The sequence below is a fragment of the Plecotus auritus genome (genome assembly GCF_963455305.1).
Source record: "Plecotus auritus genome assembly, chromosome: 3".
Classification (NCBI taxonomy): Eukaryota; Metazoa; Chordata; class Mammalia; order Chiroptera; family Vespertilionidae; genus Plecotus; species Plecotus auritus.
The window spans coordinates 218,740,953-218,758,094 of NC_137772.1; the positions used below are offsets into that span (position 1 = coordinate 218,740,953).

Genomic DNA, 17,142 nt, shown 5'->3' on the forward strand with positions numbered 1-17,142 from the left:
GCATGCAGTCCACTCACCTGCCTGCCTGCCTGGTCACCCCTTAATGCCCCCCCTGCCAGTCTGGTTGCCCCTAAATGCCTCCTGCCGCCAGCCAGGTTGCCCCCAACTGCCCCCTCCCTGTCGGCCTGGTCACTCCTAACTGCCCCCCCCCCCACCAGCCTGATCGTCCCTTACTGCCCCCCTCTGCTGGCCTGGTCATCCCTAACTGCCCGCTCCCTCCCCCCCCCCCCCCCCCCGCCAGCCTGGTCGCCCCCAACTGCCCCCCCTGCTGGCCTGGTTGCCCCTAACTGCTCCCTGCTACTGGCGAGGTCGCCCCCAACTGCCCCTCCCCCACCAGCCTTGTCACTCTTTACTGCCCTCCCTGCTGGCCAGGTCTCTCCCAACTGCCCCCCTCCCCACCAGCCTGGTCGCTCCTAACTGCTCCCTGCCCTCGCCAGACTGGCTGTCCCTTACTGCCCCCCGCCAGCCTAATTGCCCCCAACTGACCCCCCCCCCCCCCCCGCCAGCCTGGTCACCCCATGCAGCCTGCTTGTTCAGTCATTGGTTTAGGTCATCAGGGCCCCTGGCTTTTTATATATTAGGATATGCTAGTCAAAATATTTGTTATTCGGTGATTATCACGGGGGTGGGGGCAGGGAAGGTGGGGGGAATCAAAGGGAGTTGTCTCTGCTTCCTTTTGTTTATCTGCAGTGTTTGCAAAATGAAGGGTGTAGGTTCTGAATAAAAAGCCAAGAAGAGAGAAACATTATGAGTTTCTAGATAAATTCTAAAAAGCAAATGTAAGATATCAATCAAAATATCTCTACTTCTATGCGCCTAAGAGCAGGTCACAAAAATATTCCTTACAGCTTTTATAGGCACAGCTCCAACATCCATGCTGTTCACATTTCCAGTTCTCTTCGTTGGGGATTCCGATCAGCGCACGGAGCCTTGATTCCGTACATTCTGGCCGAAGTTTTTCAGCACTTCGTTTTCACTTCATTCGCTCACTTTCTTCATCTGTCTTCAGTGTTGCTTTTTAAATTTTTAAAAATAGCGTCTCTTTTCCCTTATGTGAATTCCAATAAGCATTTGTTTTTGTGACAGCTTTATTTTTCTCGTCTCTTCTTCCCTAAGCGTCCCCAGTTAATTTCCTTGAACCCTCAGAGCTATTTTAGGATCTTGCATTGTCAAGGAAATTGCTTCCCTGGCTTTAAAAATATTAATTGTCAAATCACTGTTTGCTATTTTCATTGGCTTTTTGGTAACACTTTCCAGGTGAGTATTCTTTATCTGCCATTTATTTTTCTTGTTGTTACTGTCTCTTTTTTTTGTAATATATATTTTTTATTGTAGTAAAATATAACATAAAACTGACCATTGTAACCATTTCTAAGTATCCAGTTCAGTGGCATTAAGCACATTCATATTGTTGGGCAACCATCACCACTGCCCATCTCCAAAACTTTCCATCTTCCCAAACTGTGACCCATTAAACACTAACTCCCTAGGCCCCTCAGCCACTGGTAGCCACCCTTCTACTGTCTATCTCTGTGGATTTGACTTTCTAGATTCCTCATATAAGTGGAACCGTACACTATTAGTCTTTTGTGACTGGCTCACTTCACTCAGTTATGTTGACATGACTTTCTTGGACAAAGGTGGAGCTGGGGAGCTGCGTCAGCAAAACTCAGATAACCTTCGTGTTCCTGTAGGTGCCCTGCTGGGCCAGAAACAGCCGATCCCCAAACATCAAGCCACCCTTTGGGCCTTCTCACCCCGAACAAGCTCCACTGTGTGGCCCCAGCCAATCAGATCTTGTCTGTTTGTCTCTTCCTTGTTCCTCTTGTTTTTTGTTTTGTTTTTTTGTTTTTTACCCCCAAAAAGCTGCCTGCCTTCCACTCATTTTGCATTTCTCCGGATGGAGACAGCCTGCTTCATGAAGTGCTATAAAGTTTGTTTGTAAAGAAGACCCAAATAGCCGAAACTGGTTTGGCTCAGTGGATAGAGCGTCAGCCTGCGGACTGAAAGGTCCCGGGTTCGATTCCGGTCAAGGGCATGTACCTTGGTTGCGGGCACATCCTCAGTGGGAGGTGTGCAGGAGGCAGCTGATCGATGTTTCTCTCTCATCGATGTTTCTGGCTCTCTGTCCCTCTCCCTTCTTCTCTGTGAAATATCAATAAAATATATTAAAAAAAAAAAAAAAAAAAAGAAGACCCAAATAGTCCTGTTTAATCTTTTTTTTTTTTAAACACACCAGTTAATATGATGTCTTTAAGGTTCATCCATGTTACAGCATTATCAGAATTTCATCCCTTTTTAAGACTGAATAATAACCCATTGCAGCTGTAGTCCGCATTGTATTTAGCCATTCATCCATGAATGGGCATTTGGGTTGTTTCTACCTTTAGCTATTGTGAATCATGCTGCTATGAGCATGGACGCACACATATCTGTTCTAGATCCTACTTTCAATTCTTTGGGGTGTGTTCCCAGAAGTGAAATTGCTGGCTCATGTGATGATGCTATCTTTAATGTTTTTAGTGACTGCCATAGTGTTGGCAGTGGCTACACCATTGTATATTCTCACAAGCTGTGCACCAGGGTTTCACTGTCTCCACAATCTCATCAACACTTGTTACTTGCTGTGTGTTTTGGTTTTTTATAGTAGTCTTCCGAATGGGTGTGAGGTGGTAGCTCATTGTGGTTTTGATTTGTATTGCCCTAAGTCAGTGGTCCGCAAACTCATTAGTCAACAGAGCCAAATATCAACAGCACAACGATTGAAATTTCTTTGGAGAGCCAAATTTTTTTAACTTAAACTTCTTCTAACGCCACTTCTTCAAAATAGACTCGCCCAGGCCTTGGTATTTTGTAGAAGAGCCACACTCAAGGGGCCAAAGAGCCGCATGTGGCTCGCGAGCCGCAGTTTGCCGATCACGGCCCTAAGTGATTCATGATATTGAGCATATTTTCATGTGCTTATTATTGGCCATTTGTATATCTTCTTTGGAGAAATGTCTGTTCAAGTCCTCTGCCCATTTTTCTTTTTCTTTTTTTTTTTTTTAAATATATTTCTTTATTTCAGAGAGGAAGGGAGAAGGGGAGAGAGAGAGAGAAACATCAATGATGAGAATGAATCATTGATTGGCTGCCTCCTGCACGCCCCCCACTGGGGATCAAGCCTGCAACCCAGGCATGTGTCCTTGGCCGGAATCGAACCTGGGACCTTTCAGTCTGCAGGCTGACACTCTATCCACTGAGCTAAGCCAGCTAGGACTGCCCATTTTTCAGTCGGGTTGGTTGTTTTTATTATTGTTGAGTTCATATGTTTGTGTAGACCTTATGTTGGCTGCTGTTTTGTGTGGCCCACCTATTGGTGGGAGGTTCCAATGAGGAAGAAGCCAGAGCTGTGTCCTGGCAGAAGTGCTCTTTCTGATGTGGGGCCTTCCACTTGAGATTCAGTCTCCCCTTCTCCTCAGGCAGAGGCACCGGTCAGCTTTCCGACTGCTCAGGGCGCAGACGCTGTCCTCCCTGTCTCAGGGACAAAGTGCCTCTGACAAATACGGCTGCTCCTCCTTTACTCCCGTCTTCACTGATTCTTGGAACCGGTCCAGGCTAGTGCCAACCCGCACACCTTACTCTTACTATTTGGAAAAGGGACGTTAGTTTTTCACTTTGCGAATGCCCCTCCCCTTGAAGAGGGGCTTTCCCCCTAAAATCTGTAGCCATTGCCCACCTTTTCTGAAATCTGCGATTACCGGCACCCTTTCTTTCCCCTTTCCCTCCCAAAGCCTCGCTCCCATTGCTTTTGGCATCCTTTTAACCTATTTGACCTAGTCCTTTTTTTTTTTAAAACCTATTCTTTCTAGTTTCTAATAGAGGAAGCTTGTATCATTTTTGTTGCTAGCGGATAATTGCCAAGAGAAGAGAAACTGATAACGTGGTCCATTCATCTTCACCCCAAGAGTTCACACAAAACGCTCTGAGCATCATCACCGCCCTGTACCGCAGACAGGAAGGAGATGTGGCGTGAGAACTAGACTTCAGTTTCCTCCCTCTGCCTCTCCTACCTCTTGGACAACTTCCTCCGACAGTCTTTAAAGATTCCTTTTGTTCCTCATTCCCTCCACACTGTCGGCATTTCCCAGGGCTCCCCGCTCAGCTCGCTTTCCCACTGAGCTCACCGTCTCCCGTGGATTTTACATGTTTGCGAATTCCCAGGTCTGCGTTTCTAGGTCTCAGCTCTGTATGAAGCCACTACCCGCCTGAGTGATGGCGGGTCTGTTTTCCTCTTTACCAGGTGAGGCGACGTCCCTTCTGGCCCAGACCCATCGCCACCCGTGGAGAGGAGCACAGGAACCCTGGAGGCACCATGGCCATGGCACCAGCTAGAATCCACTCAGGTAACCCTCTCCTCTCCTCGGCAGTTTCTTCTGACCACAGTTCACCGTCTCAACCTGTAACGGGTGACCCTGGAGATTGGGAAGTGGCCCGGGGCCCTGGATGTGGGTGAGGGTCTAGGTCCCACTCCTGCCCTATTTCCCCTGAGGTCTGCTCACACTCCTCCCCCAGTTAGAGGCATCTCATCCTGGTCCCTTGGACACAAAGACCATATTTCATGAGCCCCAAATCAGAATACATATTCAGATCACCCCCTCCAGCCCCTGCGACTCTCAGCTGGCAGGCTTTTATGGTCAGGTCAGAGGTCATCCTGTGGTTGTGCAGTCAGGACCCCCAGAAGTCCCTGAACTTGGCCTTGTGCCAGCCACACCTCCTCACTCAGTGTTCTTGCCAGAGACCATGGTGATGGGAAACCAGGGCAGCACCTCCTACTCTCCTGGGTGGGCCTGGATCTCCAGAGCACAGTCCTTTGGCAAAATGGGTTTAATTATGTGATTTAACCCGAGAGAGCCTCTTCCTCCCTCTGCACCCAAACTCACATCTCAGGGATGGGCCTCCAGCTGATGAGCTTCGAGGGCCCAACTGAGAGATGAGGGGGCAAGATGGACGAGCTGGGGCCAGCTCACCCTTCTTGTGGGAGGAGGGAGGGCAGGGCCGTGTGCATCGCTGTGCCGGCCTCAGACATAGGGGGGTCCAACCTGTGCCAGGCATGTCCCTCATGCCAGGGAATCTAAACCAAGCAGGGATGACAATGCCCACTTAGGGAGAGGAGGCGAGGCAAGACCAGAAGGCTCGTTATTCCTTCTCCCAGATAATGTGATTTTCTGAGCTTTCCCAGAGGAAGACTAATTTTTTTTAAAAAATATATATTTTATTGATTTTTTACAGAGAGGAAGGTAGAAGGATAGAGAGTTAGAAACATTGATGAGAGAGAAACATCCATCAGCCACCTCCTGCACACCCCCTACTGGGGATGTGCCTGCAACCAAGGTACATGCCCTTGACCGGAATCGAACCTGGGACCCTTCAGTCCGCAGGCTGACGCTCTATCCACTGAGCCAAACCGGTTTCGGCCATTTTTTTTTTTTTTTTAAAATCCTCATCCGAGGATATTTTTCCACTGGTTTTTAGAGAGAGTGGAAGAGAGAGGGAAAGGAAGAGAGAAACATTGATATGAGAGAAACACATGGATTGGTTGTCTCCTGCATACACCCTGACCAGGGCTTTAGCCAGGGAAGAGCCTGCAACACAGGTACGTGCCCTGGACCAGGATCAAAGCTGGGACCCTTGGGTCCCCAGGCCCACGCTCTACCCACTGAGCCAAACCGGCTCAGCCTGGAAGATTCACTTTAACTACGGAAATGTGATGGGATATGGAACATGATGGTTCGTGAAAGTGGCTATGAACGTGATGAAACACCAGTCAGGGTTCTGTTTACTTCTAATCCAGCTGTAAATGCCCAAGGCTCCCCCTAGAAGGAACGGCCCGTGTTGCAGAGGCCCAGTTTCCCTCTGCTTTGCCAGCCTCAGTCCATTCACTCCCCACATACCCCTCCCCCAGATAAAGTGGAGTCACCCCACCCTCCCCAGGATCTGTTCTAGGCCAGGACAGGGGAGACAGTCAGCTATGACTTTTAACATCAACAATATAGTATCATGAACTCCGAGCCTCTATCTAACGTGCCCTCCGCGAGGGACAGTGGAGGTAGGAAAGCAGACACCCGCCCTCCCAGAGACGTCCAGGCACCACTGCACAGCACTCAGCTGAGCCCTACACCAGCCTGTCTGGGCAGAGCAGAGAAACAAAAGCAGAACTCCTCAGCAAATGTGCCTCCAAGCAAAGTGGAACAATGGCAATAAAGAACAATCATTAATAGCAGTAATAAGTAGATGGTACCACATTGAGTCAAAATCAGATTTGAATAATTTTCTGCAAATAAAAGATATCCTGAAATAAAGATAATGCAGAGGGCCAAAATAACAGCTTAGAAAAACATGTCGTGTGTACATTTTTAAAGATGACAGTATTCATATTTAAAATACTGTGGCCCGGTGCACGAAATTCATGCACATTAAAAGGGAATTAATTAGAGGAAATATTTTAATATTGCTATTTGTCCTTTCTCTATAATAAGTGTCAAAGATGAAAGAAAATTAGTAAAATGTATATGAAAATCTCCCTCCTGTTAGAGTCTGGGGAGTGCTGTGGGACCCAGAGTCAAGTCCCCGCCCACCTTCCCATGCCTCGAAATTGCACGAGACCCAGACCCGGCCGGTCCCACCCCATTGGGCAAGACCCAGACCCAGCTGGCCGCACCTCCATCAAGCCCCGCCAGGTGGGGGGTGCAGCCTCAGGTCTCCTGGCCTGGTGTTGGGCAGGGGACACAGCCTCAGGTCCCTCGGCCCCAGCACCAGGTGGGGGGTGCAGCCTCAGGTCCCCTGGCCCAGCACTAGGGCAGGGGCATGGCCTGAGGTCCCCTGGCCCAGTACCAAGGTGGGGGGTGCGGCCTGAGGTTCCCCAACCTGGAGTCGGGGCTGTTGGGTGCGGCCTGAGGTCCCCCATCAAGCCCTACCAGGTGGGGGGCATAGCCTGAGGTCCCCCACCCTGGCCTGGTGCCACACAGCCTCAGGTCCCTGCTGTTCAGTCGTTGGGTCATCCCTCACTAACCCCCCTGCCAGCCTTGTCACCCCATGCAGCCTGCTGTTTGGCTGTTACTGTTACTGTGATGGTGTCCTGGACAATTTGCATATTCCTCTCTTATTAGTATGGATGCCTTTTGTGTCTTTCCGTGTGCTCATCAGCGCCCCCTGCACACTGCGCTTCCTGTAGGAGTTGGAGATTTTATGATAAAAGAATGAGAAATGAAGATGCCTTATTATTAAATTCTTTTATTTTAATGGTTTTTATTACAAAAGTAGCATGTTTGGTGAGTCCTTCCAGAATGTGTCCCTAGTCCTATACCACATATACAATACTTCAAAATAAATCAAGATCATATTCTTCACTCCCTCCTGCCCCCTGTTCCTTTAACTTAATATACCCTAGGTCTCATTCCCGGTCAGTCTGGATAGATTTGCCTCATTGTTTTTCACATCCTAAGCCTTTATCTCATATTGGTGTACTTTCATGTAAACAGTCTCCCTACATGGATATTTCAAATCGTGTCCACTTGTTTTCACCACTTCAAGGACCTGGTGGACAGCCTTGCACATGTCTGTGTACACGCCAGTGTGTTTGCGTGGCACGAATGTCTACAGGTTCATGCCGAGTTTCGGGCCTGTGTACATTATATGTTACCTGATATTCCAAACCGTCCTTCCAAAGACTTCTATTCTGGGCTCCAGCCACGTGTCTGAGAACACACCCTCCCCTCTCAGCCACAGTGACCAATGAAATGGCGTCTCGCTGTGGTCTGCATTTGCATTTTCTGGTGACTCATGATGTTAAACAACTTTTCATGTGTTTGCCGGCCATTGTCTTTCTTCTTCTGTGAAACACCTTTTCAAAGAACGTGAGAAATCCCTGTTTACGGAAAATGAGAACCAAGTGCAGTTTGAAAGATAGGGATTTTGTTATTGCTTCTTCTTTTATTTAATGCTATGTTTCTTTTTTTTTTTTTTTAAGATATTTTAATTTATTTCAGAGAGGAAGGGAGAGGGAGACGGAGACAGAAACATCAATGATGAGAGAGAATCACTGATTGGCTGCCTCCTGCACGAGCATGGATCAAGCCCACAACCCGGGCATGTGCTCTGGGGAATCGAACCCCGACTTCCTGGTTCATAGGTTGACGCTCAACCACTGAGCACTGCCACCAGGCTTGTTATTGCTTCTTAACTCTTCGAGCTGGCATGGCTCACGGTTCAAGAGTTCGATTCCTGAGGCCACGGTTCAATTCCAGTCAGGGCACATGCCCAGGTCGTGGGCTCAATCCCGTGTGGTGTGTATATGAGGCAGTAAATCAATGATTCTCTCTTATCATTGATGTTTCTGTCTCTCTCTCTCTCTTCCTCTCTCTCTCTTTCTCTCTCCTTTTCCCTCTCTGAAATAAATAAAAGATATATTTAAAAAAAGAAAAGGACAGAGGGAGGGTGGGAGAGACAGGTTTAGGGCTCAGTTGAAGAAAAATGGAGTCATGTTTGTTACTCACATTAAAAACTTTAAAAGATTAAAAGCATCCCAGGAAGATGTGGCAAACATAAAAAAACCTGCAAGTGCTTTTAGAATTTCAGAAAACAAGCAACTTTCATGTCATATAAATTGCTCCAGAAATGTGTTATTACCTATATTCTATGAAGTTTTCAGGAAAGAAAACTATAGTTCAATATCATTTATGACTCTAAGATAAACATAATGAATACGATACTAGAACATATAAATCTGTAATATACTGATGCAAAAATCTGCAATGGTTTCCACGGAATATAAGAATAATTCAATATATGGAAATTTATGCACATAATATACTATACTCACGGGATAAATAAAAAAGGAAAATTATGATAATCTCATTAGAGTCTAAAAACTCAGCACCTCATCCTAATAAAAATACGGAAATACGGGAATAAAATGTACTGCCTTAGGTGAAAGAGTGTTTTTGTAAACCAACTGCCAACTGTAAAATACTGGAGTCAATTTCATAAAGTTAAATAATTTAAGAATTCAAGCTAGCCTAATGAGATATGGGACCAAAATAAGAAAAAGAAATATTGAAAAAAATAGGAAAGAAACCCAACATTATGTGTTCATGAGTTATTCATTTAATCACCATTGCAAGGAGTAAAAACTCAGGGAAGCCCAGAGGAGTATTAAAAATGAATAGTTTCTACAGAGTAACCGCGTAAGTTAGAAAACACAATAGTAAGAGAGAGTAGGAAATAACGTTAACACGGAATGTGAAGCAGCGACAAATCTTCCTTAAGAGGAGGAGGGAGAATAGAATCCTGAGAAGCCATACCGCATCGCTGGGTAGGAGGGGATGCAGCAGACCGTGGGTTTAATCAGGATCTAAGCTGAGACCTTCTCAAAGGTTTGTCAATACGATAACAGCAAGTAACTTCCTTCCTCCAGCTTAACTAGAAATATAAGCAGCTCCCCAGGCCCTGCACGCAGAACTGCAAGCAGTCAGAAAGCAGAGGCGGGCGTGGGAGCCAATCCCTGGCCAGTCACTGGCCAGCGTGGAGACAGCAACCAGGACAGGCTCAGTGCCATTATATGAAGGACTCACACGGGTGACAAACACATGAAGACCCCACTGTGTCGCAGGACGGGAGTATGTCTATAAACATGAAGGCAGGCCCCTCTTGATGAAAGAGCAGAGTCATCAAAAATATTCATCTGGCAGCGGTGTAGCAATATGGACAATACTTGTCCTATAATATTACATCTAAAAAATAACAGACACAGTTATAGCATGCTATGAAAGCCACGTGAACAAGAATGTGCATTTGAAAAGTTACTGGAAGTAAATGAAAAAAATCAACAGGATTGGGGGTGATTTCTGAGCAACACAGGAAGCTGCAGCGTAAGAGATTCTGAGCAAGGGTAGCTATGCAACATTATCTATGGAGGGGAGGAAAAGTAATTTTTCCTCTACCCTTCTGAGTTCTTATCTGAGACCCTTGTAATAAAAGAATAACCAGGAAAAAAGAAAAGTTCGTTGACACATATTCTTCATGAACAAATGGGTGAGACCCAGGGAGAAATGAGTAACTCCCTAAGGAGGCTTCGAATTCAGTCTTAAGTACCTTTTTCACAGAGAAAGGGGAGGGGATGCAGGCCTCGTTGAGGGGAGTAAATACGGTACTTTTTTTAGGAAAGATGAAGGATCCTTGGAAGAACAGAGGGGAGGTATGATAATTTGTGACAGAGTGTGCCTGGGTGTGGTGTCAACTTCAAGTCTCCTCTCCCGTGACAAGAGTCAGCCTCCCTGGTTGATGACTCTCCGGGAAGGGGACCCAGGACAGCCGACTGCCTTTGGAGGATCTGTCCGCAGGCAGAAGAGCGGAGTTCAGAGAAAGCCTCCTGCATTGCTGTTTTCCAAGTGCCTTCAGCTCAAAACATTGCGTGATCGAAGAGGCATCTTCGGGGTGACATAGTCGGCTGCCCGACACCGACCTGATTAAACAACCCACCAGCCAGGGAACGCCTCAACTCAGGAAGGGTTGAGCAGGGACGGGACAATCCTTCCGGGAAGGTAGATGCAGCGGGCTGGTCGGAACGCACGCTCACTTGCTTCTGAGTTTGCAATATTATAAATAAAATGGCCCTGATCGTCTTTGAGCCTATTGTTGGGTTATTGGATGGTTATCAGAAGATTCTTGTGACTAAATATGTGATAGCAAAAATTCAAAAGCCACCAGAAACCTAAGAGATGCCCAGTTTGACTACATCCTAGGTAGCCCTGGGCATCGTCACAGTTTGTTTGTTTAAAATCATTAGGCAACAAAATGATGTGCAACTTGTGAGACATTACAATTTTTGATGTGTTCTCATTTTGCTTATTTTATTCCCAAATGTTACAATTAGATGGTCTACTTCACCAGAGCATCATTGACGGTCTAGCCACCATGACCAAAGAACACATGCGCTGGCTCCTCTCTGATTGGCAGGTTTGGGAGACGGTGACGGAGCAACTTGGTTTGGGAAGGTAATCCCAGAGCAGTGATGTCTGGGGTGGAAGCACCAGAGGGAGAGTTCTGTGAGGGCAGGGACTGGGCTGGCGTGCTCGCTGCCGGAATTCCAGCGCCGGGAACGGCGTCTGGCACACACCTGGCACGCAGTGACTTGATGGGGAAGGGTGTCAGAAGCCACTCCTGCTTCCCTGGGGAGGGCTCAGCCGGCTGGTCTACCTGCGGCTGCTGATGGCTTGCCGGGGAGCAGAGGGCTCTAACGCCATTGTAACAGCTCCTCTGGGGCTTGGGGCTGCTTGGGCTCAGTCGGGTTTTCCTGCGAGCCCCCCCTCCTTTCCCATAGACACACTCTCCAATATCCTAAACCCAGGCCCCGTCCGTGGACCGAACCTGAGGGCCATACAAGTCAGACTCTTACGAGTCGTAGGAAGTCACTGCAGCACCCGGCACAGTCCCACGGTGTCCACGTTGGAAGCCCCACATCCTGTAAGACAGGTGCCTCTCCTGGCCTGTTAACACGCGAGCAGACTAGAACCCACTGTTCCCAAGCACCACCACCCTCTGTTAGAAATCTACTTCCAGTTTCCAAAATACACGCGTGTCCGAGTGAATGGCCATGAGCCCTCCCCTAGGGGAGAGGTGATATTTGGTGTCTCCCTGGAGGTCCCCCCACTTTTTTTTTTTAGAAGTGTAGGTTATTTTACCATTTTTTAAAATGCTTCTAATACATGCACGTGATACAAAACTTGAAAGGAACAGAAGGGCAAACAGTAAAAAGTAAGTGTCCCTCAAAGCTTTGGCGCCAGATGCCTGCTCCCTCCCCAGAAGCAACCACAATTTCCAGGTAGATCCCCTTTGAACAGAAACAGTGGAAATGGAGATATGGCTTCCACAGGCTCTTATACTCTATTTCCCGGGACAGACCTGCTCACAGCCTGTACAGATGCACACATCATGCACAGAGGTACGTTTATTAAGAAAAGATTTGGTGACGAAAGCCAGTGATGCGTTTATACTGTGCCTGCTTCATCACGTTGGTGTCACAGCCAGTCAGGCCATGCAGAGGGCTCGCATCCCCAGTTCCTGCCACCAAGGGGGCCAGGCCCGAGGGCCACCATCTGTCACACTGCTCCCCAATTGTAGCTTGACTCCCAGGGCGCTGCTCCCCAAGTGTGTTTGAGAACTGAGATGACCCAGAAGTCTTTAGCCTCCCAGGTGAGCCTGTCCCCGAGTTGGGAAACACGCGTGTGCTGTGTCTGCCCACAGGGATGAAGTCGATGTGCTGTACTATATCGTGGCCCGGGAGCTGATGCGACGGGAGGAAGGGTTCAGGCCATCTGGGAACCTGTCCCAGGAGGAGAGGATGTTTCTCCAAGAGTTTCCCACGTGGAAGCATCAGCTGGAAGAGACTATCAGTGAACTTCACAGCATCGCAGACCAAGTTGACACAACCCACAAGATGCTCACCAAGACCAGCCTGGTGGCCAGCTCCTCGGGGGCGGTGTCCGCTGTCATGACCATCCTGGGTGTGGCCCTGGCACCCGTGACAGCAGGCGGGAGCCTGCTACTCTCAGCAGCAGGGCAGAGCCTGGGGTTAGCAGCTGCTGCCACCAACATTTTGACAAATGTCTTAGAAAATAGGAGCAATTCGGCAGCAAGAGACAAAGCCAGCAGACTGGCGAGTCTCCCCATGGACCTGGAGGCCGGAACCGGGGAAGGGATACATTCCTCTAAAGTGATTTTTGTTCAGAGATGTGTTGGTGCTTTCAGGGGCATCAGGCAGCTTCGTGCCTTCCAGATGGCCCGGGACAACCCTGGCTTCATTGAGAGGGTCAGGAACTTCGTGGCCACAAGGCGTGTACCCTTCTGGAGGGCCACAGGGGTGCAGAGAGCGGCGGGGGCGCCTGCTCTGGCTATGACCCGCGGTGCCCGGATGCTGAGCGTAGCTGGGGCTGGCTTCTTGCTCATGCAGGACTTGAGAAGCATCCAGGAGAACTGGAGGCACCTGGAAGAGGGGGCGAGGACGGAGACGGCCGAGGAATTGAGGACACTCGCCCGGGAGCTGGAGCAGGAGCTGGACAAGCAGTCCCAGCGCTACAGGCTGACCATCCAGAGGCTGGAGAGGAGCTCGTCACTGAACCAGGAGGGAAGAAGGAGGGCCGCTGAGGATGCTAACCAGGTAGGCATGGAAACAGACACATAATCACAACTGCCTTTTCCAGAGAGGACTTTCCCACACTCCTCCCTTAAATGAGGTCCCTCCTGCTATTTCCAGCATCCTGTGCTTTTCTCCCAAAGCACTGACCATGCATTTTTTTTATTTTTTATTTTTTTTATGTTTCACATCGTCAAAAATTTTAGATGTTGTATAAGTTTTTTTTTATTATTTTTTAAAGATTTTTTTATTAAGGTATTATATGTGTACATATCTTACCATTGCCCCCCCCACCCCACTCCCATACATGCCCTCACCCCCCCCATGTTTTGCATCCGTTGGTTATTCTTATATGCATGCATATAAGTCCTTCGGTTGATCTCTTATTTCCCCCAACTGACCATGCATTTTTGAAATCACCTGTTTGTCAGGTGCTGGCTGGCTGTCTTTCTGCAGAGAGCCGGCGGGTGAGTAGCGCTGGGCACACGGCAGGTGCGCCCTAGTTGTGTTGAATGACGTGAGTGGCATTTCATGATAAAGGTGACACTCCAAATGAGTTGGGAAAGGATCTTTACTTGAAAAGGAGTTTGTATTCCTAGACTCTCTTATTCAGAGACACTATCTATTTGTAGAAAATGAAAACGACTATCAGGAAAAGGAAGCAGAATTTCAAAATTCCTCCTTAATTCTACAGAGAGGGTGGGATGGGACCGGATAGCAAGGCCTCTGCCTGAGATGCTGGAAAGAGACACAGAAGACTGTGAGGCTCATAAATTCATTCATTCATTCACTCATTAGTTCATTCACTGACCCATTAATTGGGGCCTGTGACGGGGCCAAGGACGAAGGATGTATTCCCAATCTCGTCTGCATGTTGAAATCGCCTAGGAAGCCTTACCACACACCGATGAGTGGGTCTAAACTGATGTGGGGTAGGACCCGGATTTTGGACATTTTAAAGGCTCTCCTAGTGATTCTGTGTGTGGCAAGTTTGGGACCCCCTGTTTTAAGGGGGAGGGGCTTTCTTCCCATTCCTCTACAGTCGAACCTCATTTCTCGAACGTCTCCCATCTCCAACAACCTGATTCCAGGCCAAGTTGTTCACAGAAAAAAAAAAAAGTCTCCCTTGTGGACCAAAATTTCCATTTTCGAACAGACAACCCTTTCAAGTGAGGTATCAGCATGACAAAAGGCTTCTGGCAGGCAACAGGCAAAGGAGAGAATGCTTTGGTTGTTGACAATTAGTTTAATTTTAAAACATAAAGAAGCCATCAGCCTAGGCTGGTTTGATGCAGAGGATAGAGCATCAGCCTGCGGACTGAAGGGTCCTGGTTCAGTTCTGGTCAAGGGCATGTGCCCGTGCTGAGGACTTGATCCCCAGAGTCTCTCTCATCATTGATGTTTCTCTCTCTCTCTCCCTCTCCCTTCCTCTCTGAAATCAATAAAAATGTATTTAAAAAATAAAATAAAAAGGCCATCAATCAGCTAATGCTAATGTTGCTAAGGGTGTGAAAGTGCTCACAAAATAGCAATCACAGGCAACTGAATAGGTAGAAAAACTGTTGTGGATTGGATAAAGGAAAAGCAGTTAGCCTGTGATAGCATTTCAGTGGCAGCATTTCAGAGGCAGTGATATATAAAAAATTCCTTTAAGATTAGTAGGGGGTGGTTTGATAAATTTAGGAGAAGAAGTGTTTATAAATTAAACAGTACATTAGACATAGCCTAATATATAAAAAGCCAGGGGCCATCACGACCTAAACAATCAGACGGACGACCGAACAGCAGGCTGCGTGGGGTGACCAGACTGGCAGGGGGTTTAGTGAGGGATGACCAAACGACTGAACAGCAGGCTGCATGGGGCAACCAGGCCAGCAGGGGGGTTAGTGAGGGACAACTAAACGACCGAACAGCAGGCTGTGTGGGGCAACCAGTCCGGCAGAGGGGTTAGTGAGGGACGACCAAACGACTGAATAGCAGGCTGCATGGGGCAACCAGGTCGGCAGGGGGGGAGCAGTTGGGGGCAACCAGGTCGGCAGGGGGTGCAGTGAGGGGCGACCAGGCCGGCAGGGGGGCAGTTAGCAGTGACCAGGCCAGCAGAGGGGGGGGGGGCAGAGTTGGGGGCAACCAGACTGGCAGGGGGGACAGTCAGGGGTGACCAGGCTGGATGGGGGGCCGTTGGGGGTGACCAGGTCAGCAGGTGGGGGCAGTTGGGGGCGACCAGGCTGGTAGGGGGGGGCAGTTAGGGGCGATCAGGCAGGCAGGCATGTGAGCAGTTAGGAGCCAGCAGTCCTGGATTGTGAGAGGGATGTCTGACTGCCAGTTTAGGCCCAATCCCCGGGATCAGGCCTAAACGGCAATTGGACATTCCCCGAGGGTCCCGGATTGGAGAGGGTGCAGACTGGGCTGAGGGGACCCTCCTCCCGTGCACTAATTTCGTGCACTGGGCCTCTAGTACTGTATATAACAAAGGTTGAAACAGGGAATCATTTGGGGGTCTGGAACGGATTAATTCAATTTACATTATTTCTAATGGGAAAAAATGATTCAATTTTTGATCACATCGCTCTTGAAAGGCCTTCTGGAATGGATTAAGTTCGAGAAACAAGGTTCCACTGTACATCCATATCCTTTTACCCATCGGGTACATTTTCCAGCTTCTTAATAACCCAGGGGCAGATTTGGGGGGTAAACTATTCTACACGAGGATTCATATTCTGAAGGGTCTTGCCCACCCTTCCCTTGCCTGTCTTGGAGCAAGCACAAGCTTGGGCCAGGTGCCTGGAGGGCACGGAGGATCCCGTGAGAAAAGACAGTCTCTGCCCTCATGGTACTTGAGGAGGTACAGACCCCAGATAAGCCATTAACGAGGAAGAGAGGTAAACGGAATGACACAAGGAGGACAGGGTGGTGGGTACTCCCAGGGCGGGAGAGGGGGGGCATTGGGAGGTGGGGAGGAAGCCCCAGGCGGTGAGAGAAGTGGGTGTCTTCTGTTTCTGCTCCGCGGACATGCATTCTGGGTCTGTGCCCTTGCCAGTCACCTCACTGGTCCCTCTGCACATGGCCTGTGTGCATTTCCAGCCAGAGGGGCCAGACATTAAGTTCTTCAAAGCACAAGTGTTATTTAGCACATGTGTGCCAGGCACATGTGGGGCCCAGCTGTGAACCAGACCCACGGAGGCTGCCGTGTAGGTGGGAGAACTACCTCCTCAGCCCTGTGATAGCTGGGCGCCCACACGAACCTGTGTGAGATCCCAGTCATTCCACGGAAGTGACTAACTCCTTCCTTCTCCTTTCGCCCAGCGGGTCAGGCCGGCCCCAGCAAAGGCAAAATGCAAGTCTTCAACCAGGAACAGGTCTGCCTGCGACGGGGTGCCCAGAAAGGGTGCTAGGAGACCTGCAGCGCTTTGCGGCAACCCCCAGGGACTCCAGAAATACCAGGGACCAGACTAGATTTGCAAGAGATCAGACACTCTGGGGACAGACAGGGTTAGTCTAAGGAGACCTAAATATACATGTCAGTTTCGACTGGGGCTGAGACACATTTAGAACACGTGTGTTTTCCAAATGGTATGTAATTACACAGTACAATTATAATCAAATGGGAAAACCCCTTTGTTTTACAATAAACTATGCTCTGCTCCCCTGCCACCCCCCTCCTCACGCGGTCCCCACCCTGTCACTACAGTCACGCCATGCACGCAGTCTTTGTTGCTCACGCTTAGGTAGGATCTACATTCCCAGTGGCGAGGAGAAGGCAGCGATTCAGAAAAGCCGTTACCGGGAGGAAGTTATCCCTTAAAGCAGCAGATTCTATAACTGAAAAATGGGACACCATTAAAATGTCCCGACACTAGGAGACTGGTGCAATACAAACTAGTCATCTACTTAAGAGACTATAATGTAGCCATCGAAACGATGCTCAATAATTGGATTAACATGGAAAATGTTTTATCAAGTTAGGTGAGAAA

The 17,142-nt window shown here is 48.6% G+C and overlaps 1 protein-coding gene across 1 annotated transcript; it reads left to right on the forward strand.

Annotated features, from left to right (window-relative positions):
* Positions 1 to 4,354: 4,354 nt before the first annotated feature.
* APOL5 (apolipoprotein L5) lies at positions 4,355 to 16,624 on the forward strand (the record flags this gene model as incomplete). The annotated part of the gene is made up of 4 exons (XM_080662509.1): positions 4,355 to 4,385; positions 10,913 to 11,033; positions 12,283 to 13,195; positions 16,475 to 16,624. 4 exons carry the CDS (start codon positions 4,355 to 4,357, stop codon positions 16,622 to 16,624), a joined length of 1,215 nt encoding a protein of 404 aa, XP_080518635.1.
* Between the last annotated feature and the right edge of the window lie 518 nt (positions 16,625 to 17,142).